At 45.4% G+C, this 26,642-nt stretch overlaps 1 protein-coding gene across 1 annotated transcript in view; it reads left to right on the top strand.

Moving 5' to 3' along the window:
* Nucleotides 1-7,182: 7,182 nt before the first annotated feature.
* LOC311240669 (scavenger receptor cysteine-rich domain-containing protein DMBT1-like) overlaps nucleotides 7,183-26,642 on the top strand; it is a gene marked incomplete at both ends in the record, with an annotated part of 98,350 nt that continues 78,890 nt past the window's right edge. Inside the window, one exon of the mRNA XM_084329242.1 lies at nucleotides 7,183-7,201. Coding sequence (XP_084185368.1) covers nucleotides 7,183-7,201 — 19 coding nt within the window. The remainder of the gene's footprint in view (nucleotides 7,202-26,642) is intronic.

Below are 26,642 nucleotides of genomic sequence, written 5' to 3'. Positions count from 1 at the left end.
TGGCCGTTTTAAACACGCCCCTTTAATCAAGTCAGCTGGTTCCTCACTTTTAAGATTCACTAATAAACTTAAAATGGCTTACCCTAGTTTTCAGTATAAAGCAATGTTTCTCAGTGAGTGTGTCCTGTCCTTCCTTAACAGAGCCCAGTACAGAGTGATTTCAACACAGTGTGGACCTCTGCTTTTAAACAGGGCAGGCTCTTAATGGCTCACTCAGCAAATCAGATGCTACTAGTAAACAGGAAACAGTCCCTTAATGGGGGCACTTAACAAAACAAAATGGCCGTTTTAAACACGCCCCTTTAATCAAGTCAGCTGGTTCCTCACTTTTAAGATTCACTAATAAACTTAAAATGGCTTACCCTAGTTTTCAGTATAAAGCAATGTTTCTCAGTGAGTGTGTCTACCTGGCGTTCCTATCGCCCTGCTCTAAGACAAACTCTAACCTTAACCAACTTTGAAAGAGTGCCTAAGCTTAACCGTCGAAAGAACTTGCCGTCACGCTCTAAGACAAAGTGTGACTGCATCACAACAACACAACAGCTAGCATCGAGTAACTATCTACTAACCAGAAACTGACGTCGGCCAATCAGAGAGAGTGTCTCCGAGAAATGCGGCTACGGAAAAAACTGAGGTCGGCCAATCAGAGAGCGTCTCCGAGAAATGCGGCTACAGAAAGTCTTGACGCTGCTGCTTAGATGATAATAGATCGCTTGGAAAAGCGCCCGGCTTCCATCATAATCCATCATGTTTCAACGCACAGCGCGTTACGCACTGATTGGCTGCGATGGATACAGCGATGAAACCAGTGCACGGTGTGCACGCCCACTGTAAGCGCTATTGCGTCTAGCCCGAGAGAAATGCGGCTACGGGTTGCCAGAGAGAAATGCGGCTACGGAACGTATTCTCTATCAGACAGTCACTTCCTGTTCATGAAAACAATTATTTATATTTGATATATTAACGTTATATTGTGCATTGGAAACACAAACATACTTAAAATGAGTAAATATTATTCATTTTAAACATGTTTATATTATTTATAGGGCTATAAAACAAAATTAAAAAAAATCGTCTTCTTCTCTCTTTTAAGCAGGGAGGGCGGCGCTCTAGCGCCCCCATTGACCAGCCGCCACTGGTCATGATGGCAACATCAACAACAACAACAACAACATCAACATCATCAACAACATCATCATCATCAACAACAACAACAACACACAGTACTGCACACACACACTGATACACATGGTAGACACAATTTCAGCAGAATGTCCCGTGGTATCGGTCTGGTGCATTGAGCCCCGCGCCCCCAAGAGGTCACCCGGTGGCTGCAGGAGGCTGCTGTGACAGCAACTGTGGCCACTGTGGAGAGAATGTCCCTCCAATCACTTTGACACTGGATGACCTTTTCCAAGTGGAAGGGCTGTGACACAGGATATAGTGTTTGCGTGTCCAAAGAGCCCTCCGATGATGTACTGTATGTACGGAATGACCTTAATTGAAAGTAACAAAAGTGAAGGTGTTTACATAGTTCAATTTAACAGAGACGTCACAAATCAGAGTGATAAAGAAGATAATTTAATATGAAATAGAAATAGGGAATATATCATGAATGTGTCATAGCAGAATATAATCATGAATGTGTCATAATAGCAGAATATAATCATGAATGTGTCATAGCAGAATATATCATGAATGTATCATAGCTGAATATATCATGAATGTATCATAGCAGAATATATCATGGATGTATCAAAGCAGAATATATCATGGATGTATCAAAGCAGAATATATCATGAATGTATCAAAGCAGAATATATCATGAATGTATCAAAGCACAATATATCATGGATGTATCAAAGCAGAATATATCATGGATGTATCAAAGCACAATATATCATGGATGTATCAAAGCAGAATATATCATGAATGTATCAAAGCACAATATATCATGAATGTATCAAAGCACAATATATCATGGATGTATCAAAGCACAATATATCATGGATGTATCAAAGCAGAATATATCATGGATGTATCAAAGCAGAATATATCGTGAATGTGTCATGTGTTTGTGTTTGCTGGCACAGTCAACACAGTCGTTCCCTGGAAGCTGTTTGACAGATTACTCATGAAAGGGGTCAACCAAGGCCTATGTCACTGGATATTGGACTTTTTATGTAACTGAACAGAAAATCAAGAACATTATTCTCCAAACCCAGAACTCTGAACCCTTGCCCTGTAAATCTGTCTATCACAGAGTCTGTCAAAATCAGACGACACTACTGGCCTTCAGGGGGCGATAGCGGCTCGGGAAGTAGAGCAGTCGTCTGGGAATCCGGAGGTTCTCGGTTCGATTCCCGCTCTTCCCGGGCAGCATGTCGAAGTGTCCTTGAGCAAGACACTTAACCCCTAACTGCTCCAGATGAGAAGGTTGGCACCTTGCATGGACTCCATCATCGGTGTGTGAATGTGTGAGTGAATGGGTAAAATGTGAGGGGAGGTGGGGGCAGGGCCGGACTGGTGAAATCATTCAGGCCAGGAAATATAGTGTGAAATATAGCCCCAGTCAGGCCACTTTTTAAGCGGGGGTCTGGGGGTCCCCTACCAGGAAAACTTTAGTTAAAAAGATTTAGGCCATGTCCAGACGAAAACGATTTCTGATCTTTTTCATTTTCATTTTGTTTTCATTTAAAAAAAGGTTTCCGTAAAAACGAAATCGTCTCAAGAAATAAGTGCGTGCCAAAGATTTACAAAATAAATGTCTTTCCTGTTTTAGACGTCGCTCTTTTATTTTGAAAACCCCCGGCCGGAAGTGTTATCGTTGTTTAGCAAAGTAACTTGTGTCGTCCGGTTCTGTGATTTTGAGCTGACACTAGTTTCACTTCCAACGGATAGGAAAGACACACACACCGCGGCGCAAATGCAGCTTCACAGGCAGCCGGTGATGAGGAGGAGGAAGAGCTGCTGATTTTAATCGCCAGGAGAGAAAGAGAGCAAAGCCGTATAATTAATAGCCCCGTGGTGCGGTCGGAGGCAGCTAGAACTGTTGTATTAAATGTATTGATTGATGTTTAACTTGTCTCCGTGTCCAGTCCTTTCGACTAGCAAGCGTTGTCTGTATTTAACGTTACCTCAGGATACCACTGTCTATTCTATTTAGTTGGTTGGCTATTTAGTAGGGATGCTCGATATTGGCTTTTTTACCGATACCGATATTCCGATATTGTCCAACTCTTAATTTCCGATACCGATATCAACCGATATCAACCGATACCGATATATGCAGGGTTTCCCACCCCAAAAAACGGAATAATTTCAGGTAACTAATAATTTCACTGGATATATATATAACAAATATTGTTATTGTTTTTTTCTTTTTTTAAACCGATACCGATATTTTCCGATATCACATTTTACTGCCGATATCGGCCGATAATATCGGTCGGCCGATAATATCGGACATCCCTACTATTTAGCTAATGTTGATAGCATTTAATAGCATCAACGCTAGCTGGCTGGCTACAGCTCAACACCAGCCATGGGAATACTATTTACTAAATTATGGAGGCTTTTTAATCGTCAAGGTAAGAGAGGATTTGTCATGATCAACTGAAGGGGTATGCTATGGAACAGTATGTGCTTGGCTACTACTTGGGTTTTCAGAAAAAGGCCCGCTATGTGACGCTAATCTCTAGCTAGTATCGTGTATTTCATCACAGTAGCCTCCCGGTGTTTAATAAACACTTCTAGCCAGGACATATCTGGACATATAAGACATATATTATGTATCATGTTTATTTTTTGTTGGCTGGGTTTGCGCATGCAGATTAAGGGAGATGTCAATCTGTTGTAGACGGTGGTAGTACAGGCGCAGTACATTTAGCTGTAAAAGTCAGATCAAGCTCAATAGCTTCTGTAACACAAACGCAACTATTCTGTACGATGCCATTGTTGTTGTGATGTGGGAGTTTGCACATGCGGGTTAAGGGAGAGGTGGGCTATCGTGTCAACGGTTCAGGAAAAGACTTGTATCGCTTGTAATGACGGCGACACAAGGGGAGCGTCTTCAGAATTGCGCACTCTGGAAGCTGGTTTCAGAAAATAGCATCTTCAGGCTCCAAGAACGCGGTTCCGTGTGGATGAAAGGTGCATACGATCAAATACTTTGACTGATACGACCGAAATCGGTTTAGTCTGGACATGGCCTTAATTCCCTGCATTCTGGTGCAGGATTTTTTGAAATTTTACCCTTTAAATGCCAGTGTTTGTGATGGCATCACAAATTATTGTTAAAAAACACACAACATTTCTTATATTTTCAATATATCAAAATGCAAAGTGGATTTTTCTGGGGGGGATTATTACAGGCTAGCATGTGCCAATGATTAGCAACAACACTGATTTTGATGGATTTTTTGTTTTTTTGTAATGTCATATTTAACAACAACTCTTTTCAGAAAAGTGGGAGTTTTTCATTTTTTATCTGACATTACAAAAAAAATTCAATCTAAAAATAAAAATGAAGTTGAATAAAATATTTATGGGAAAAAAAGTGGAAAAGTATTTCAACATATAATATCTTTATGGCATTTTTGAAGGCCAATTTAGTCCCCTAATGGTAAGAATGTAACACTTTAGTTTTCAGACACAAGGGTTAAATGATTGATTGTCCAGTTTCTTATAATAATAATTCAACAGTCGGGAAGTGAGTAAGGGAAACTGAGGGGGGTGGGGGGGGGGGGGGGCAGGAGAGGAGAGAATGTAGGGCAGGGGAAAAGGGGGTGGTAGGTTGGAGGAGGGTGGTTATGGGTAGGGAAGGTTGAATGCTAGGGAGAACAGGTATGTTTTGAGTCTGGATTTGAAGGTGGAGAGTGAGGGAGAGTCTCTGATGGTCTGAGGGAGGGTGTTCCAGAGTCGGGGTGCAGCTCGTGAAAATGCCCGGTCACCAAAACGTTTAAGTTTGGATGACGGGACAGTGAGGGAAAGAATGGAAGAGGACCGGAGGGAATGGGTGGGGCGGTAGGGGAGAAGGAGGTCAGTCAGGTAGGGGGGGCCAGGCTATGGAGGGCTTTGAAGGTGAGGAGTAGTGTTTTGAAGTTGATGCGTTCCTTGATCGGGAGCCAGTGGAGGGAGTGTAGGACAGGAGTGATGTGTTCACGGGACCGGGTGTTAGTGAGGAGGCGGGCGGCTGAGTTCTGGACCATCTGCAGTTTATGGAGGGAGCGGGAGGTGATGCCAGTGAGGAGGGAGTTACAATAGTCCAGGCGGGAGGAGATGAAGGCGTGTATGAGGTATTCAGCAGCAGGGGGGGAGAAGCAGTGACGGATTTTGGCAATGTTGCGGAGGTGAAAATATGATGTTTTTACAATGGAGCGGACATGGGGGTCAAATGAGAGGGTGGGGTCGAGGATGACACCGAGGTTGCGGACTAGGGGGGAGGGGGTGATGGTGGAGTCATTGATGGTGAGTGTGATGGGTCCGGATCTGGTGAGGGTGGTGTTGGTGCCGATGATGAAAAGTTCTGTCTTGTCACTGTTTAATTTGAGGAGGTTATGGGTCATCCAGGTTTGAAGTTCAGTGATGCAGGATTCGATGTGACTGAGGGGAGGGCTTTGGGGGGATTGTGTGCTGATGTAAATGTAGGTGTCATCAGCATAGCAGTGGAAGTTGAGGTGGTATTTACGTATGATGTGACCGAGGGGGAGAATGTAGCAGATGAAGAGCAGGGGGCCTAGGACTGAGCCTTGGGGGACCTCCTGTGTGACTGGGGAGGGGGAAGAGGTGTGGCCGGAAAGGGAGATGAATTGATGTCTGTCAGTGAGATAGGAGGAAAACCAGTCAAGTGATGTGCCCTCAACATCCAGTTGGTGCAGCCTTTGGAGGAGGATGGAGTAACACACTGTGTGAAAGGCTGCACTAAGATCTAGTAGGATCAGGATGTTGAGGGTACCAGCATCAGAGGAGATGTGGAGGTCGTTGATGACTTTGACCAGTGCAGTTTCAGTGCTGTGAGCAGGACGGAAGCCAGACTGAAGGGGTTCGTAGAGGGTGTTGGACTGGAGATGGGAGTGGAGTTGGGAGGCAGCAATGCGTTCGAGTGTTTTGGAGAAGAAAGGGAGATTGGATATGGGGCGGTAGTTGGAGAGGTTGGATGGGTCGAGGGTGGGTTTTTTGAGGACAGGGGTGACAGCAGCGAGTTTATAGAGGGAGGGGACGTGGCCTAGGGATAGTGACTGGTTGAAGAGGGCAATGAGGTGGGGGATGAGAGCAGGGAGGCAGGCCTTGGTGAGAGTAGTGGGGAGGGGGTCAAGGGAGCAGGTAGTGGCCTTGGAGGTGGTCATGAGGTCCAAGGAGGAGTCGACTGGGGTGAAGGCAGTAAAAGGGGTGGAAGGGATGGAGTCAGGTGGGGGGAAAATGATAGTGGGGGGCGAGGGTGGGGGAGTTGGCGATGTGGGCGGTCAGTGAGCTGTTGATTTGATATATTTTGTTATTGAACGAGTTGCAGAGGTCAGGGGAGGAGAGTGAGTTATTGTCTGGGGGTTGTAGGAGTTTCTTGACAGTGGAGAAGAGGGTCCGGGGGTGCGGTTGCTGCTGTTGATGATGGTGGATTAGTGGGCAGATTTGGCAGCTTGAAGTGCATCACGGTAGGAGGAGACGTGCTGTTTGTGGAGGTCGGCGTGGATGGTGAGATGTTTTTTTTATAGAGGCGTTCAAGTTGACGGCCGGTCTGCTTCATAGAGCGGAGTTCCGGAGTGTACCAGGGGGAGGAGGTGGTGAATGAGACAGTGATAGTGCCAGTGAGTCAAGGGAGTCAGAGAGAGTGGAGTTGAGCAGGAGGGCATAGTCGTCGGGGTTAGAGGGGGCGGAGTCAGGGGGAAAGGCAGAGGATATGGACTGGGACAGGGTGAGAGGGTCAATGGATTTTATGTTACGGAAAGAGATGGTGCGTTTATTGGAGTGGTGGGGTGGGGGAAGGGGAGCAGAGAAAAGGATGCAGTAGTGGTCAGAGAGTGGGAATGGGATAGAGTGAGGATTGGATATGGGTAGGGAGGTGGAGCAGACATGGTCGAGTGTGTGGCCTTTGTTGTGGGTGGGAAAGTTGATGTGCTGGGTGAGGCTAAAACAGTCAAGGAGGGAGAGGAAGTCAGGTGTGAGGTTTGAGTTAGGTTTGTCAACATGGATGTTGAGGTCACCGGTGAGTAGGAGGCGGGTGGAGAGAGTGGAGGCTATAGTCAGGAGATCAGAAAGTTCAGTTAGGAAAGAGGGGTGAGGCTTTGGAGGGCGGTAAAGGAGTAGTGCAGTGATAGAGTTGGGGAGGGAGAAGGCAAGGTATTCAAAGGATAACATGGGAGGGAGGTTTAGGTGCAGTTCAGTGATGGATAGGGAGAGTTTGTGGAAAATGGCAAGACCCCCCCCTCAGCCAGAGAGGCGGGGCTTGGCGATGAAGCTGTAGTTTGGGGGGGTAGCTTGGTTGAGGGAGTAGAAGTCCAAGGGCTGTTGCCAGGTTTCAGTGAGGAGGAGTAGGTCGAGGTTGTTGTCCAGTAGTAAATCATAGATCAGAGGTGATTTGTTTGAGAGAGAGCGAGTGTTAAGGAGTGCAAGGGAGATGGATGGGGGAGCAGGGAGGAAGGAGCGGAGGTTATTGCAGTGGCAATGGCAGCAGGGAGACGGTAATTGTTATTGTACGAGTGAAGATCAGCAGGAGTATATGAGAGGGGGGTGGGGCAGTAAAAAATGGGGGGATGGGGGGGAGTGAGAATCCAAGGGAAAACGGTAGGAGGAGCAGGAGTCCAAGTTGGGTATAGGATAGGAGCAGGAATGGCTTAAAAATGTATAGTAGCTGGTGGGCGGAGAGTTGAGGAAAACTAGTGTTAGAGCAGGGGGGGAGTGTGTTGTTGTTGTGATGAAGCGTGTAGTAGCCGGCTCCAGACCAAGCCCGCGTAGCAGGCCAACCTGACCGCGTCATACCAACAGCCAAGTCCAGCAGGAGAGTGAGAGCAGTAGTGTAATATCGCCGACACTCACCCGTGGAGATGGTAACCCGCAGACCAGCGTGAGGGAGTGATGACACCCTCACGGGAAGGGGGTAGTAGCACAGCACGGCCAGGCAGGCAGTGCCAGCGGCAGGTAGCTGGTTAGCCGACGACAAACAGAGCCAGGAGCAGAGGGAGGAACACACAGGACCAGAGGAGAGGTAACGTTAAGTCGGGGGAAAAGGTGTAGATCCGGGGAGTTTATTATCCAGCAGCGGGGTTTGTAATCCAATTTGAGATCCAGTGATGAGAACGGTGGTAGTGTAGTCGGCAGGTCCACGGAGGGGGAAAAAAGTGAGGACGTTAAATGTTTGTACACAGCCAGGACGGGCGCAGGAGAGTAGACGGGAAAAACAAGCAACGTAGACAGTAAAAAAGACAAGAAATGGATGTGGGAAAACAGGTAACAGGGCTGGAATAAAGTTCACAGACACAGACGGCAGTCACAACGGAGACGCCAGCAATGCTCTGAATCCGAACAAAACAAGAAAACAGCTGGGTGACGCGGGACAAACAATTGCGACTGCTCTCTGGTCAGAGAGCAGAATGTTTTTCAATTTCCCTTGGCAGCTTTAACATTGGGCTTTTGACAGGGGACGATGATGATGCATAGTAACGTTAGCTATGTTAGCTAGCTAACATGTTTATTTGTATCACTGACTAACCTAGTGGTCCCGTGGTGCAAGAAAACATTTGGTAAATTTGGCCGCATTTAGCGCCATCTCCTGCATGGGCCTTTCTTTTTTTTGCTCTCTCCCTCTCTGGTCCACCCTTCCTCTTTTTTCCACTGTCCATCTTCAAGTGCAGGTTATGCTTGACATTTTTTGTCTTTCGCTCTATCTCTCCATGTCATTCTGCAGAAGTGCCATCTGCCATTCCATTCGCCGTCTCCGCTATCAATCACTTGTATGGCCTGGTCCCGCCTCCACCAATCACATGTGGCTCCCTTTGTGTGTGTGTGAGCGAGAGAGGGGCAGTGGGTGGCCTAATGGTTAGAGAAGCGGGTTTGTGACCGGAAGGTTGCTGGTTCGATCCCCCGGACCGTCAGGAAAAAATCTGGGCTGGAGAAGTGAATTAATAACTCTACTATCCCCTTAACACCAACCGCTGAAGTGTCCTTGAGCAAGGCACTTAACCCCCAACTGCTCCAGTGGAGTTGCTCAGTGGCCAACGGTGGCAGACTGTGGTTGTACTGGGCAACTCCCAGGTGTGAATGGAACTGTGTGAATGTGAAGCAGGGCGTTCCTGAAAAGCATCCATGCTCAGAGAACCTACCCTGGGTAAATAAAGGTTAATAAATAAATAAATAAGAGAGAGAGAGATAGATAGATCTCCAACTTGTGTGAGTTTAGACTGTGTTAGTGCGTTACCCTCTGTCGCAGTTATCTCCTAGGTTATCTAACTATCACACCGCCACAACTAGAAACACTGGCCTGGCCTGCTTCTAAGTTCAGTGGCCTGACTTCGGGCCAAAAAATGTAATAAAAATTGAAATAGTATAATTAACTTTTTTACTTATCATTATTGGGTATGGATGAAATCATTATATGTATTTCAAGCTACACTGCACCATATTCCAATCAGCTTGTTGAAATGCAACAATCAAAGTATTGAACTTGAAGTAGCACTGAAAACAAACACTAGCAGCAAACAATATACTGTAGTGGGGGGGGGGGGGGGGGGGTTATTGTTGTTTAAACAATATGGGGGGGGGGGGGGTGGCATGAAGAGGATCAGTCTAAAGTCCCTCAATGGAAGGAGGAAGCCTCCCTTCATTTCAGCAGAGACGATACGAATGAGCAGTGGATTTCAAACCTTTTGAACTAGTAACCTTTGAAGTGTGCGCTATGGGGACCACGTTACTGACACAACTTCTCTGCGTATCAGGTAGGCTCTCGTTTTCTACTTTGCAGTCGAGTGGATTTAAAAACCTTTTGGTGGAACTAGTAACCTTTGAAGTGTGCGTTTAGGGATAAAGTTACTTCCACATTTCCTCCCTTTTCAAAATAAAATTATATTGCGGTAGCATAACAGTAATGTCAGTTTCACCATGGTACAGATCATTGGTCATCAAGAAACTTATGTATCACTGTGGAACCACTTTTGTACACCACTTTATAATCCATTTTAAACCCTGATACCGATGGTAATATTATGGTAATATCATGGTATTAACATGGTATTTAATGATGTAAATACCATGTTACTCTTTTGGATATACCCTGATACCTTTTCATAAGGGCTACTTCTAGCAGGTAGGGTTTCCTGTGGTGGGGCACACAGGCTATAGAGTACCGTTTGGTAGTAGTATTAGTACTTCATCTATCACATTTTCGCAAACTAACCAAAAATAAAGCAAGACACGTAGGCCAACTGTACTGCTTCTCATTGTATTATAATAAACATATATCTGATTGTTCAGAAATATTTCCCCACTCGACATGTGAAATTCTGTGGGGTGTTTTTAAAGGGGCATTTCACCGATTTCTTTACCTGAATCCTATTGCACCCTGTTTCCTCAACTGTGTTCAGCTGCAGTCAGCTAAGCCTAACTTCAGTCAGCTAAGCCCAACTTCTGTCAGCTAGGACTTCAGTCAGCTAGGACAAACTTCAGTCAGCTAGGACTTCAGTCAGCTAGGACCAACTTCAGTCAGCTAGGCCCAACTTCAGTGAGCTAGGACCAACTTCAGTCAGCTAGGCCCAACTTCAGTCAGCTAGGCCCAACTTCAGTCAGCTAGGACCAACTTTAGTCATCTAGGACCAACTTCAGTCAGCTAGGACCAACTTCAGTCAGCTAGGACCAACTTCAGTCAGCTAGGACCAACTTCAGTCAGCTAGGACCAACTTCAGTCAGCTAGGACCAACTTCAGTCAGCTAGGACCAACTTCAGTGAGCTAGGACCAACTTCAGTCAGCTAGGCCCAACTTCAGCAGCTAGGCTCAACTTCAGTCAGCTAGGACCAACTTCAGTGAGCTAGGACCAACTTCAGCTAGGACCAACTTCAGTCAGCTAGGACCAACTTCAGTCAGCTAGGCCCAACTTCAGTCAGCTAGGACCAACTTCAGTCAGCTAGGCCCAACTTCAGTCATCTAGGACCAACTTCAGTCAGCTAGGACCAACTTCAGTCAGCTAGGACCAACTTCAGTCAGCTAGGACCAACTTCAGTCAGCTAGGACCAACTTCAGTCAGCTAGGCCCAACTTCAGTCAGCTAGGCTCAACTTCAGTCAGCTAGGACCAACTTCAGTGAGCTAGGACCAACTTCAGTCAGCTAGGACCAACTTCAGTCAGCTAGGACCAACTTCAGTCAGCTAGGACCAACTTCAGTCAGCTAGGACCAACTTCAGTCAGCTAGGACCAACTTCAGTCAGCTAGGCCCAACTTCAGCAGCTAGGCTCAACTTCAGTCAGCTAGGACCAACTTCAGTGAGCTAGGACCAACTTCAGCTAGGACCAACTTCAGTCAGCTAGGCCCAACTTCAGTGAGCTAGGACCAACTTCAGTCAGCTAGGACCAACTTCAGTCAGCTAGGCCCAACTTCAGCAGCTAGGACCAACTTCAGTCAGCTAGGACCAACTTCAGTCAGCTAGGACCAACTTCAGCCAGCTACTGTAGGTCCAATTTCAGTCAGCTAGGCTCAACTTCACTCAGCTAGGTCCAACTGCAGAAAATCGAAGAGATACTTGGTTGAAGCAACAGTGTCTCCTTGCAACAGAACCAACAGGATTAAGGTTGAAAATTGGTGAAGTGGACCTTTAAGGAGGAACATTTCAGCTGTTTGTAGCATCAATCTGCACTCTCCTCACTATCTCTAATGTATTTTTCTCTCATCTAGCACTGCTGCCTTTGACTTCGTCATTAGGTAAGAAAGCTCCACCAACCTCCATATTGAATCACAGCAATATATCAACTACTGTATACTGTATATTCTAGAAGAGGATGCCTTGAATCGGTATTCATTATTCATGCGTGTACTGCATTTTGATACCACAGTTCATCATGCGTGTACTGCAGCGGTTATCAAACTACGGGTCGCGACCCAAAGTGGGGTCATGGGTAGTTGACAGTCAGTGGGGTTGCGCAATGGCAAGTAAAAAAATATAAAATCTATATACAGTATAATTGTTACGAAGGATCAGATTAAACCGAATATATATATTTATTTATGGATATATATTGAATAGTATTTGTATGTCGTTTGATATTCCTTGTATATTCCTTGTACATATACACGGAATATCCCTTTAGCCTACTATAGCCCATAATAGTTCATTCTCTTATTGGACAAAGGACCAGGCGCCAGGGGACCAGCCCCTGGCGTCAAGTTCAAAGGTACCGACGAGACATGTCCGTACTAGCCCCGGCTCCGCTCAGGGATACGGCTACCGAAATGAGAGTGGCACTATTTGTTCACCGTGCATATAAATATGGCGCAAGTAAATGTAGAAGTCCCTTACCCTTCTTCCCAACTTAGTAACAGAACGTGAAGCCTCACCCACGATACGACGTGCGGTGAAGTATGGCCTGTTTGGCCTTAGAATAGCATTGAGACCTCGTGCGAATTAATAACTGAATTGTCAGAGTTTGGCACTGTACCGTCGAGTGCGACGTATTTCTATCAAGTAATAATAGTCTATCGTGTATGGTGCATCGTGCGGTTAGAGTTCTAAGGTGACCAGCATCTCCAACGCTTCCTCGTGTTATCTAGAGTCTTATCCAGGTTGGGCCGACCACATGGCGCTTTCATCCGAGGAGATCTAGGCGAGGACCGAGGGACGTGTACACTGGATTACCTACCCGACGACTGCTGAGCCCTATGCGGCTGGAATATATATTTGCTTTGGTACTGTGATTTGTGGAGCGGATAATCGCCGACGCCTGTGAGTGTTGGATTTACCCCCGAGAGGAGTCAAGTTGAGTCGGCGCTCAGAGAGACTGAGGTCGCCTAGCTTCTTCTTCATTGTGGAGCTACAGCCTACAAGAGAACCAAGGTGTATTCATCTGCGGATCAAGAGTCTATTGCACTGTCTTCTGTACTTGAAGTCTCCATAGATATCGTTGACCAGACGGTCTACTACCGACGGCTCTCCTACCCCCCCTACCGGCTTACAACCGGGAGGACCCCCTCCAGAATATCCCGCTATATCATTAGGTGTACCATAGATATAATTCCCTAAGAGCCAGGTTGTATACTTGCTTCCTGCGTAACCAGAGATTGGACATTCAGTGTTGATTTGCCTACGAGTACTCATTTGCCTTACAAGTGCATTCAAATGATAAATGTAAGATAAATATTCTATGTACCTTTTGCTCCATTAAATATTTGATTATTACCTTTGACTGGAACCGATTTCATTGTGGAAAGTGTTCATCATATTTAGATATCGTGTACTGTATGGCCAGTAGTTAAAGTACATAAAGCGGTAGTGGTTTAATGATACCATACTTATCAATACAGTCAGGGAATTGTACCCCTCAGTTACAATTGGTCCTTTGAGCCGGAGGGTAATTAGTGTAATATTAATATAGTGGTATTAATATTGAAATGGCCTATGATGAACACTCCACGAAACGGTCCTCCTAAAGTAGAACGCCCGCAGCGCAGACGGCAGCCACCTCAGTACTTAGAGGATTACGCTGCCAGTATACTACCTAGCCTTCTAAAAACGGTAAACGCGGTAAAAGTAGAAAGTAAAATTATGTCCGACCCTATCAACCAGGATACCCCGACCACAGAGGCCCTAGTGGGTTCTAATGTAACTGACCAAGCTCACGGTGGGGACCAGGAGGGAACTGACACGACTTTACCCCCCGCCAAGACCGAAGAAGTAGTCTCCGGAGAGCTCCGGGAGGAAGACAACCCTCCAGAGATGGAACTCTGCACGGAACAAGATGAGGAGAGCGCCGAGGAGATAGAGCTCCAGGACTCCCCGCAGGAGAACGCATCCCCAACGAGTACTGCCAGGAGCGGATCACCTCAACCAGCGTCTTCCCCCAGCGAGGCGGACAAGATGCTGGCACAGGCGTTCCTCGCCAGCCTAGCAGCCTCCACAGAGCGCGATCGGCTCCAAGCACAGACGCTTAGTGAGCGCGAACATTCTACCATGGAAAGAGAACGCATTCAAGCGCAGAAACGGAGCGACGAAGAGCGTATACGTCTGGAGATGAGACGCCTTCAGACGGAAGAGAATATGGCAAGAGACCGGGCCGACACCCAGCGTGCCGCTGCCGGTGCCCAAAGAGAAGCAGAGCGCGACATCGCTCTCACCAAGCGCGAAGCCGAGCGCGACCGATTACAAGCGCAGCTAATGGAGCAGCTGATCGCCAGGGCAACACCCCCTCCCTCCACAAGGGGTTCCAGGGCCTCGTCAAGACACGGGTCAAGGGCACCCTCCCCTAACCGATTAAGCGACCCTGAGCCCGACCACCAGAGAGAGCCTATACCCCCCTCCGAACTCCTTCCCCGACTGGTCCCAGTGAGACCCAGCTACAAGGAAGGAACGGCGTATACCGCGGAGAGGCTAAATAGACGACTACAGGATCTAGATGACCTGACAGAGGAAGAAGAGGGAGAGGAGGAGAGTCAAGCCCGACAGCAGCACATTACTCCACAGGACCAGGAGGTCCAGTACAGCCCAGGCTATACCCCCGCGGCTCTGCGCTACAGACCCCCGACTCTATTCACGGGTGAGCATGACGCACGACCAGTCCCGAGGAATAGCACCTGGACCAGCGGGCCATGGTACCCTGCCGGTACCAGCCCACCGAGAGGCGTAAGAGGAGACTCGCCTAGGAGGCCTCTCTTCCAACGCTCACCGATGTGCCAGCCATCCACGGCATCCTACATTGGCACACCGACGTTTCCAGACTTCACCCATGAGAACCGAGCACAGTACACGGAGCTACGGATGTGCTTAGAGACAATGATGGTGGATGTAGCTGATGAACGCCACAAGTATGCTATCCTATTGAAGCACCTGAAAGTGCCCAGAGCGCACAACATAGCGCTAGCTTATGCCACCTCTACGACCCCATACACCGCGGCTCTAGCAGCACTAGACCAAAGATATGGACGTATATGGGATTACGTAATACAAGAGATAAGGCATATTGACCGCCTACCCCCAGCAACAGACAATCGCTCACTAGACGACCTGTCTATCAAAGTACAATCCCTGGTAGGGATGCTGGGGGCGCAACGAGAAAAGGGTATGCACGAACTATACGCAAACTCGAATGTCGAGAGGATTTTAGAGAAGCTGCCGCCCGCCCGACAGGAGCGCTTCAGGCGGCAAAGAGACCACCGTGATCCTAACGGTCCCGAGCCATCCCTCCTAGACCTAGCCGACTTCCTGGCGAGAGAAGTCAGCAGCCTACGGTTGGATACGTTCGTGCGGAGCACACCAAGCTCCAGAGAGGGACCTAGGAGAGCAAACGATGGCCGAAGATTGGTGACTGTCATGCACCAATCAGAATCAGTACCGAGCAGCAAGAACCACAGTACCCCCTCGATGAAAGAGAAGTGGAAGATGGTGTGCCCGTACTGCGAAAAGGAACACTGGTTGTCACAATGTGACCTGTTCAAGAAGATGACCGCTGAAGAAGTGAGTCACTGGATAAAGTCCAACAGGCGCTGTTACCGATGTGCACGCAGTCACATGGCAGCCGAGTGCCGCCTAAAGAAGAGGTGTAGTCGGTGTGACGGAGCCCACCTAGATGTCCTACACGACAGTAACAGAAGAAAGCCTGCACCATCCAGCAGCACAAAGGCAAGTGTTATGTACATTGACCCCGCTAGCAGCGGGGGCGCCCAGGTGCTCTTAAAGGTGGTCCGCGTAACACTGAGTTACCAAGATAAGGTCATGGACACTTACGCCGTCCTTGATGACGGGTCAGAGAAGACCCTTCTCCTCGCGTCCGCTGCGGCCCAGCTGGGGCTGCGGGGGAGCGAAAACCAGATGACGATTCGGACAATAAGATGAGATCTAAAGACGATAAAGGGCGAGAATGTCTCCTTCACTATCGCAGCAAGCGGGCAGTCAGAGAGACGGTATAGGATTACTAATGCTTTCACCAGCCAAGAAATAGGACTATCGCAGTACACCTACCCATCGCCAAGCTGATGGATAAATATGTGCACCTGCGTCAACTACCTATCCCGCTCATAGACGGTGCCACCCCGACCCTGCTGATAGGCTCCGACCATGCAGACCTCATAGTCCCGATAGACCGGGTCCATACAGGACCCAGAGGTTGTCCTGCAGCAGTCGAGACCCGCCTAGGATGGACATTACAAGGCCCCCTCGCCAAGTCTCTTAACCGAACAGCAGCCACTAGCTGCCTCCACTCCAGAGTGACAGAAGAAGACACCACTCTCCTGCAGCATGTCGAGAGGCTATGGACACTAGAGACAATGCCCTTTAAGAACGAAAAGAAAGACATTCGTTCTAAGGAAGATATTTACGCTATAGCCCTCCTCGAGCAAGGGACAAAGAGAGTCACAGTGAACGGAGTGATGAGATACGCAACTCCACTCCTGAGGCGAGAGGGAATGCCCACCTTTCACGCCACAAAAGAAGCGACGGAGCGGTATCTATTGAACACAGAGCGGCGCCTAGCGAAAGACCCCGCTCAAGAGACTGTGTACCGCGCTGAGATTAACAAGCTAATCACAGCGGGACACATAAAGAAAATTGACTGGCGACGTCGTGCGCTGCTCCGCACCTCCCTGATCAAAGACGGCTTTGATCTCCGGCAGCGGGCCAGCAGCGACCCCCCAGTATTGCGCAACCTCAACCCAAAGGACAAGCTCCAGCTGCGGTTCCTATGGAGAGAGAGGATCGGGGATGAGCAACCAGCCATCTATCAACGGGAAGTCCTCCCTTTCGGAACCACATGCAGCCCATGCTGTGCTACGTTTGCACTGCAAAAACACGTTGCAGAGGACCCAGCAGCAGATGAAGAGGTCCGACAAAGTGTGACAAATAGTTTCTATGTGGACAACTGTTTACAAAGCGTCTCGACGCCAGAAGAAGCCGAGGCTCTTCTACTCAAGCTCCGCGCCTCCCTGATCAAAGGCGGCTTTGATCTCAGGCAGTGGGCCAGCAGCGACCCGCAAGTATTGCGCAGCCTCTCCCCCGAGGACAAGGCAGCGAGCAGCGACACCTGGATGGCGACCATCCCAGGAGAAGCCCAAGAAATGACACTAGGACTAGTCTGGCGCTTCAAAACAGACTCGCTCCATTATAGACACAAACCCCTGACCAAGGAGCAGGGAAGGTCGACGGCAATACCGACCACCAGACGGAGTGTATACAGAACACTCGCCAGACAATATGACCCGTTGGGATGTATTCTACCTTACACCACCAGGGCAAAGATGATTGTAAGAGCGCTATGGGACAAGGACCAGGGCTGGGACGATCCCATACCCGAACACCTTGCATCCACATGGAGAGAGTGGGAGACGGAACTCCGCTCACTCCCAGGTGTTAATATACGCCGCAGCTACTTCCCACCCACAGTGAGGCCAGAGACATGCAAGATGGACCTGCACGTATTCAGCGACGCCTCCGAAGTAGCCTACGGTTCGGTGGCCTACTTGCGTGCCCGAGAGGAGGGAGGAGAAATACATACTGCTTTCATCCTGGCTCGCTCAAGAATAGCCCCACGAAAGCAACAATCTATCCCGCGTCTAGAGCTCTGCGCAGCCCTAGCAGGAGCGCAGCTCGCCACGTTAATCCAACGTGAACTCACCATCCCGGTGCAAAGAACAATCTTGTGGTCAGACTCCACGACAGTACTCACATGGATCCGGTCTGATTCGTGCAGATACAAGGTCTTCGTGGGAGTCAGAGTCACCGAGATTCAAGAGTTAACAGAAGTAGCGAGCTGGAGGTATGTGGACACCAAACACAACCCAGCTGACGACCAGCCCCTGGCGTCAAGTTCAAAGGTACCAACGAGACATGTCCGTACTAGCCCCGGCTCCGCTCAGGGATACGGCTACCGAAATGAGAGTGGCACTATTTGTTCACCGTGCATATAAATATGGCGCAAGTAAATGTAGAAGTCCCTTACCCTTCTTCCCAACTTAGTAACAGAACGTGAAGCCTCACCCACGATACGACGTGCGGTGAGGTATGGCCTGTTTGGCCTTAGAATAGCATTGAGACCTTGTGCGAATTAATAACTGAATTGTCAGAGTTTGGCACTGTACCGTCGAGTGCGACGTATTTCTATCAAGTAATAATAGTCTATCGTGTATGGTGCATCGTGCGGTTAGAGTTCTAAGGTGACCAGCATCTCCAACGCTTCCTCGTGTTATCTAGAGTCTTATCCAGGTTGGGCCGACCACATGGCGCTTTCATCCGAGGAGATCTAGGCGAGGACCGAGGGACGTGTACACTGGATTACCTACCCGACGACTGCTGAGCCCTATGCGGCTGGAATATATATTTGCTTTGGTACTGTGATTTGTGGAGCGGATAATCGCCGACGCCTGTGAGTGTTGGATTTACCCCCGAGAGGAGTCAAGTTGAGTCGGCGCTCAGAGAGACTGAGGTCGCCTAGCTTCTTCTTCATTGTGGAGCTACAGCCTACAAGAGAACCAAGGTGTATTCATCTGCGGATCAAGAGTCTATTGCACTGTCTTCTGTACTTGAAGTCTCCATAGATATCGTTGACCAGACGGTCTACTACCGACGGCTCTCCTACCCCCCCTACCGGCTTACAACCGGGAGGACCCCCTCCAGAATATCCCGCTATATCATTAGGTGTACCATAGATATAATTCCCTAAGAGCCAGGTTGTATACTTGCTTCCTGCGTAACCAGAGATTGGACATTCAGTGTTGATTTGCCTACGAGTACTCATTTGCCTTACAAGTGCATTCAAATGATAAATGTAAGATAAATATTCTATGTACCTTTTGCTCCATTAAATATTTGATTATTACCTTTGACTGGAACCGATTTCATTGTGGAAAGTGTTCATCATATTTAGATATCGTGTACTGTATGGCCAGTAGTTAAAGTACATAAAGCGGTAGTGGTTTAATGATACCATACTTATCAATACAGTCAGGGAATTGTACCCCTCAGTTACAATAATATATATATATTTTTTGTTGTTTTTTTTTATATTTTTTTTATTATTGCAAAACAAAAAATTATTAAAAGTCAGTACTCAACACACAATGCATAATGAAACTTTCAGTAAAGGTGGTTACAATATATGCAAGTACAGAAACAGGATAAAACAAAAATAGTCTATAATAACATTTTAGCCGTATACAGTGTATATCCAGCGAAATTACAATTATATAAATGTTAGTATATAATATACCCCTAATACCTATTTTCTAAAACCCTACACACATATGCTCCAGCTCAAACCCCCCCCTCCCAGACCCCCTCTTGGATAGTACCTCCATTATCCCTCACTCCTAACCAGACACCACCATTATAAGCTAGCTTTTATTCTCTCCACCACTTCTAACCACATTGACATTTTGGATTCATTGAGCCCAAGAATTCTTGCTGTAGATATTTCTTGATATATCACATCAAGATATGTAAGAAACCACACTTTTCGGCAAATTTTTTCCGGTTGAAACCAACGTGATGCGATCAGTTTTTTAGCTACTGTGATACCCGATAAAACCAATCTTTTTAGTTGTGGATTCACTGCAAACTCAAAAACATCATTCAATAGTAATACCGCGGGGTGTACAGGTATATTCCAAAATACGAGTGTTGATAATTGTTGGGATACATCTTTCCAGAATGCCTTAACTGGTGGGCAGTCCCAATACATGTGCATAAATGTTCCTTCGTCCCCTTTTGTACATTGGGAGCATTTGGAGTCTTGTATAAGCCCCATTTTGCACAGCCTTATAGGAGTCAAGTATGTCCTGTGAATATAGTTCAGATTGATTTGTTGATGATCCGGGTTCCTTGATGTAAGTCGGACATTTGCCCAGGCTCCTTGCCAATCAAAGTCATATTCCAGGTCTGGTATATCCCTCCTCCAGACAGTGTCTATTTGAAGGGTTTCATACGAGGACGTTAGTAATTGATAATAAAAACTTGATACAAAACCTCCCAATGTATCTCTTTCATAGAAAAATTTATGGTATCTGTGGTGTTCAATTGGTACGAGTAATGGAACACCGTGAGATCTCATACAAAGTCGTAACTGTATGTAAAAAAGCCATGTGGACTCGGTGAGGTTAAACTTTATACATATTTCGACATAACTACAGAGGCCCTTGTTATTAAAAATATCCCCTAATGTGTGTATGCCTTTCTCTTCCCATATAGGGAATCTTATAGGTCGTTTTCCCATTAAGAGTGCATTGTTATTGAATATGGGAGTGTGATTATGCCATTCTTGAGGGTTAGGATATTTCTTTTGTGTTTCCCGCCATGTTCTGATTGCATGGGTAATTATTGGGCCAAATTCTCGCTCACAATGCTTGATTGAAAGTTTAGTGTGTGCTATGTCTTCCAGTCTCTGTGGGGCTACCATGTTTTCTTCTAATTCTCTCCAAGATACCAAAGCCTGGGGATCAGACCATATCTTCACTGGTCTTAAAGTGAAGGCCTTAAAATATTGTAAAAAATCTGGGACTGCCATGCCACCGTCTGCTTTATTTCTCTGTGCGGTGGATCTTTTTATGCGAGGTGGTTTGTTATTCCAAATAAATTTGTATGTGGAGGTTTGTAATCTTTTCCAGTAGCCCTCTGGAGGAGGTAACGGAAGCATTGAGCTGAAGAAATTGATTCTTGGTAATACATCCATCTTAACTATTGATACCCTTGCCTGTACTGAGTTTTTAAGTTTTGCCCACCTGTCCAGGTCGTCTTTGATTTTGTTCTGTATTTTTGTGTAATTGTGCTTCACCGTTTGTCTTATGGTGGGAAATATTTCCACACCCAAGCATCTGAAATGTTTGACCATGGGTATCGCACCTGGGAGGGTTGTGTCTTTTTTTGCACTGGTGTTAAGAGGAATAAACGCCGACTTAGGCCAATTTATTTTAAATCCCGATAAATCACCAAAGTTTTCTATCAACTTGAGTATATGCGGCAATGTGTTGTTGGGGTTTTGCATGAACAATATTACGTCGTCCGCATATAAACTAATTTTAAGATGTGTGCCCTTGATTACTATTGGTTCTATGTGTTGGGATTGTCTTATAAATTGTGCTAAAGGTTCTAATGATAGATCGAATAGTCCGGGACTAAGAGGGCAACCCTGTCTGGCTAAGCGTGATACCGGAAAGATATCGGAGATGAATGTGCCTGTTGTAATCCTGGCCGATGGGTCCTTGTATAGTACTTTAATCATATCAATGAATCCTTTTCCTAACCCCATCCTTTCTAATACTGCCCATAGAAACGACCATTCTAACCTGTCAAATGCTTTCATAGCATCCAGGGATAGTATCGCCTTAGGTGTGTTGTCCTCTTTGTCAGCATCTAGTACGTGCAGTATTCGCCTTATGTTATCATTGATCAGACGACCTTTTATGAAGCCTGTTTGGTCCGGATGGACTAAAGACGTCATATGCTTTTGCAATCTGATGGCTAATATCTTAGAGTACAGTTTGACATCGGTTCCAAGGAGGCTTAAAGGACGGTAACTACCGCACTCAGTGGGGTCTTTGTCTTTTTTGTGAAGAACTGAAATGAGTGCGGTATTTTGGTGTTTATGGAAACTTCCCTCTTTGACTGAGTATAAGATCATATTTAGTAATAAGGGTCCAAATATGTCCCAGCAAGAAATGTACATTTCTGATGGGATACCGTCAATTCCCGGAGCCTTGCCGTTTTTCATTCCGGATATGGCCTCCTTGAGTTCTTCTAATGTGATCGGTACTTCTAACTGTTTAGCGTCTTCCTCCGTAATTTTAGGGAGAGTAATTTGATTAAGATATGTGTCTAATTTGTCTTGATCAAAGGTCGTTTCTGAATTATATAAATCGGAGTAGAATTCTTTGAATGTATCGTTTATTATTTTGGGTTCTGTTACTAGAGCTTGTTGTTTCCTAATGGCAGTTATATCTGCAAATTTTGCATTAATTCTTAGTCGCATGGCTAATAGGTGACTAGGTTTAGAGCCTTGGAAGTACTGCTGTTGTCTTGTGCTGCGTATTTGCAATTCCGATTTTTGTCTGTATATTGCTTTGATCTCTGTCTTTAGAATGTTTACTTGGTTTTCTAGTCTAGTAGAGTTGTTGTATTTTAAAGAATTAAAAAGCGTTGAGTAAAGCGTTTCCATTTCAGATAGTTTTGTGTTTTGATTTTTGCGCAATATGGAGGAAAATCTATCCGAGAAATCCTTAATCATAGTCTTTACCGACATCCATAATATTCTGGGATCTTGCACCGAGTTAGCATTATCCCGTAGGAATATTGTGAGGGCTTCTTTAATTTGTGTAATGAATTCATTGTTGTTAAGCAGCATAGAATTAAAACGCCATCTTGGGGCCCGGGAAGATAGTGTACCAAATGTTGCTTTCAGGATTAAGTAGCAGTGGTCTGATAGCGCATTGGGTGTCATTTCCACTTCATATTTATCAAATATTCTCGGGGATGCAAAGACGTAATCAATTCTGGATAGTGTGTTGTGTCTCGACGAACGACAGGAGTACTTGCGGGTCATGGGGTTAAGTGAACGCCATAAATCAGTTACCCCTGTTGATTTCGACCAATCTTTTAATGCTTTAGATGCATTTTTTTGTTCGCTGGAAAAGGTAAGGTAAGTTTTGTCCATCCTTGGGTTCCAAATGGCATTAAAATCCGCACCTATTATATATGAGTATTCGGGATGGTTTAACATTTCTCCGGTTAGTGAAGTGAAGAAACCCACTTCGTACAAATTTGGGGCATATACCGCTGCTAATGCAATTTTCCTGTTATTGTGTATAATCCTAGCTATAGTTATGCGCCCCTCAGCATCCGACCATACCCCTTTCAATTCGATATTTAATTTGCGTCTGACGACTATGGCTACCCCTCTAGTTCTCGTAACAAAAGAAGAGTGACTAATATTATGGTATATGTTATCCGCTAACGTATTTATGTCTTCCTCTAAAATGTGCGTTTCGCTTAATAAAGCCACGTCCACATGTTCTTTTTTCATCAGTGTGAGCACGCTTTTGCGTTTGTGTTGTTTGTTTATCCCTCCGGTGTTCCATACCATTATATTCAAACTAGCCATAATCTATGCATGTTTTTGTGTAGTTTTTGGTAATGTTTCTGGAGTGTGAAGCTACAATAGATGTACATCCAATTAATGAGGTCCCGTTGAGAGCTGAGCTTAAAAACATATATATATACAAATAAAAATCCCCTAATTTCCCCTCACCCAGAAAGTCGTACAGGCCTGTGTTCCAAGAACACATCCTCCGCGATTGACTTTCTCCCCTAGTCCACCGGATTGCCCAAACTGAGCATTGTAATCTTAATCTACCTATGCTAATTGCCATAGGATCTAACATTTCCATTCTATTGCAATAGAATGTCGCTTTTGGTCTTGCACCTTCCCTTACTGTAATGAAGTGTTGTGATAAATGACAGAAAAAATAAAATAAACAATAAAAAAAGAGAATAAACTATTATCGACATATTCATTTGAACCCTCTACTAACGTGTGGAAAAAAGGAAAAAAGGAAAAGATTGTAGAGCAATATTGACACCTTAATGTGAAGAACATTGGAAAAGAACAATGTAAGTTAAAATATATTTTAAAAAATATAGAGTAATGAGAAGAAAAAATTAAATAAAATAAAAATCAATGGAAAGATATAGATAAGGAATGAGAGATAGAATAATTATCAACGTGGAGAAGCCACTAGTCTCGAATTAACATATTAGATAAGATAGAAAAGCAGCGCCTTTTAGAGCTTCAATGTGCCTTCAATGGAGTGATTACTTAAATTGTTAGAATAACCTTGTAGTGTTCATACGTTTAAGTGTGGTTAATTTTTAAAATATTATTAAAGACTGATAGAACTTCATTTAATTTGTTATCTGCTATGTGTATACACACCGGATGTTTATTGTTAGAGTTGTAGGCTTCGTTGTCATGGTGCCTTATATTCTAGAAGGTTGTAGAGTATGCTAGTGCCTAGACTATTTTATGTTCCAGAATGATCTAAGAGACCCAGGGCATTTGAGCGATAAACCCAGAATATTCCAGATAGATCTTTTTGCAATGATATGTATTTGTCTCCTCCGAGACCAGAGTCTGAAATTATAATGTATTATGAATCGTATTATACACAATACACATTGTTATAGACGGCTTGCATATCGTCTGCTACCTTGATGAACACAATAAAGTCATTCTAACACTGGTATACAATGAGAAAGAGGCTTATATGTTTCCGACATTTTCGCCCTGCCTTGGGTTATTTGCTCCAATTCGATTCAGAAAATCCTCAGCTTCCATAGGTGTGTGTATATCTGACCTGCGACCGTCACTGCCCACGAATGATAACAGCGCTGGGTATGATAGCCTTGGCTTGTAACCGGCTTTGAACAGCTTTTGCATCACAACTTTGTATGGTAGACGTCGGTTGATGGCATCTTTGCTCAAATCTTCGTAGATAAATATTGGTTTACCATCATAACTCAGATTCCCACGTTGGTTGCGAGCATATTTGATGATGTCATCCCTTGTTGTAGTCTTCCGCAGGGTGACAATGATGACTCTTGGCCCGTTGATTCTTTGCCCCCGAGAACCGATTCTGTAAACTTGTTCCACTTCTGGCACTTTGTTTGGATCGATGTTATTCAAAATCGTTGATAACACTGTTGGAAAGTTGGGATCTTCGCAGTTTACTGCTTCTTCAAGCCCTACAATGCGGATGTTATTCCGCCTGTGGTAGCGTTGGGTTTCTAGTTGCCTCTCCGCCGCTTTGTTTTTAAGCCCTTGTATTTCCCTCCGATATTCTTCTTTCACTCTTTCCATCTCATTCCCCATCTCTGTCATGCCACCCTCGCCCGCCTTGACTGCCTTTGTGATTTCTGTCACCGAATTCTCCACTGTCGTGATTCGCATGGACTGTAAAGCGACCGCTCTCATAACCTCTTCGAATTTAGTATCGATGTGTTCAACGTGTGCTTTGAAAGCGACCATCTGTTCTTTTATCAGGATAGTCAGAGAGTTGAAGTCGGGTTGTGTAATTGAACTGCTTGTGTCAGTTGATGTTGTTGGAGCAGTGAGGGCTCCGATGGATGATTTTGCTATTATCTTCTCAAAATCGCCTGCTTTTTCCTTCACGGTATTTTTTTCTGATGTTCCTGTTATGTTGTCATCTGTTGTCTCCCTCTCGGGTACAGTTGTCTTTGTTCCCTGTGTATTCTCCTCTATATTCCCCGCGCAGGGGCTCACCAACGGCTCTGCCACCGCGTCGCCTGTCATTGTCTTTGACCGAGTTTCAATCTGCGCCGTTAGATTTGCCGTTTCTTGTTTCTTTCCCGTCCTTTCCTTATCCCTAACCATGTTGTCTTTTGATATAGTTAGTAGAAGGTCTTATCAATACATACGATGTGGTCTAATCTCTTTTGGTACTGTCCAAATAAGGTTTTTAAACGAAATTAAGGATAACGGGAGCGGAGCTGTAACCAATTGCGTGCGCTACATATTGCAGCTAAACCGGAAATCCTATTTGTTGTTGTAATGTTCTGGCAACATATTTTGGCTAAATATGCCTTGTTTTATGAATGTGTATTGATAACATAGTGCTGTAATAACATTTTCTAATAAATATGCATGATCAAGTTCAACAATGTGTGCTTTTATTTTGATATTCCTTAATTCCACGTTGAAATTATGCCATACATTAAGTGTGGGGTCGCCAAAGAAAATCCTAAATAAAATGGGGTCGTGGTATAAAAAAGTTTGAGAATCCCTGGTGTACTGCATTCTGATACCATAGTTCATCATGTACTGCATTCTGATACCATGGCTCATCATGTACTGCATTCTGATACCATGATTCATCATGTACTGCATTCTGATACCATGGTTCATCATGTACTGTATTCTGATACCATGGCTCATCATGTACTGCATTCTGATACCATGGCTCATCATGTACTGCATTCTGATACCATGGCTCATCATGTACTGTATTCTGATACCATGATTCATCATGTACTGCATTCTGATACCATGATTCATCATGTACTGCATTCTGATACCATTGTTCATCCTGTACTGTATTCTGATACCATGGTTCATCCTGTACTGCATTCTGATACCATGATTCATCATCTGATACCATGATTCATCATGTACTGCATTCTGATACCATGGTTCATCATGTACTGCATTCTGATACCATGGTTCATCCTGTACTGCATTCTACCATGATTCATCATCTGATACCATGATTCATCATCTGATACCATGATTCATCCTGTACTGCATTCTGATACCATGGTTCATCATGTACTGCATTCTGATACCATGGTTCATCATGTACTGCATTCTGATACCATGGTTCATCCTGTACTGCATTCTGATACCATGATTCATCATCTGATACCATGATTCATCATGTACTGCATTCTGATACCATGGTTCATC

The sequence above is a fragment of the Notolepis coatsorum genome, assembly GCF_963971535.1.
Source record: "Notolepis coatsorum genome assembly, chromosome: 14".
In the NCBI taxonomy this organism is placed as follows: domain Eukaryota; kingdom Metazoa; phylum Chordata; class Actinopteri; order Aulopiformes; family Paralepididae; genus Notolepis; species Notolepis coatsorum.
This window is presented reverse-complemented; position numbering and strand designations above follow the sequence as displayed.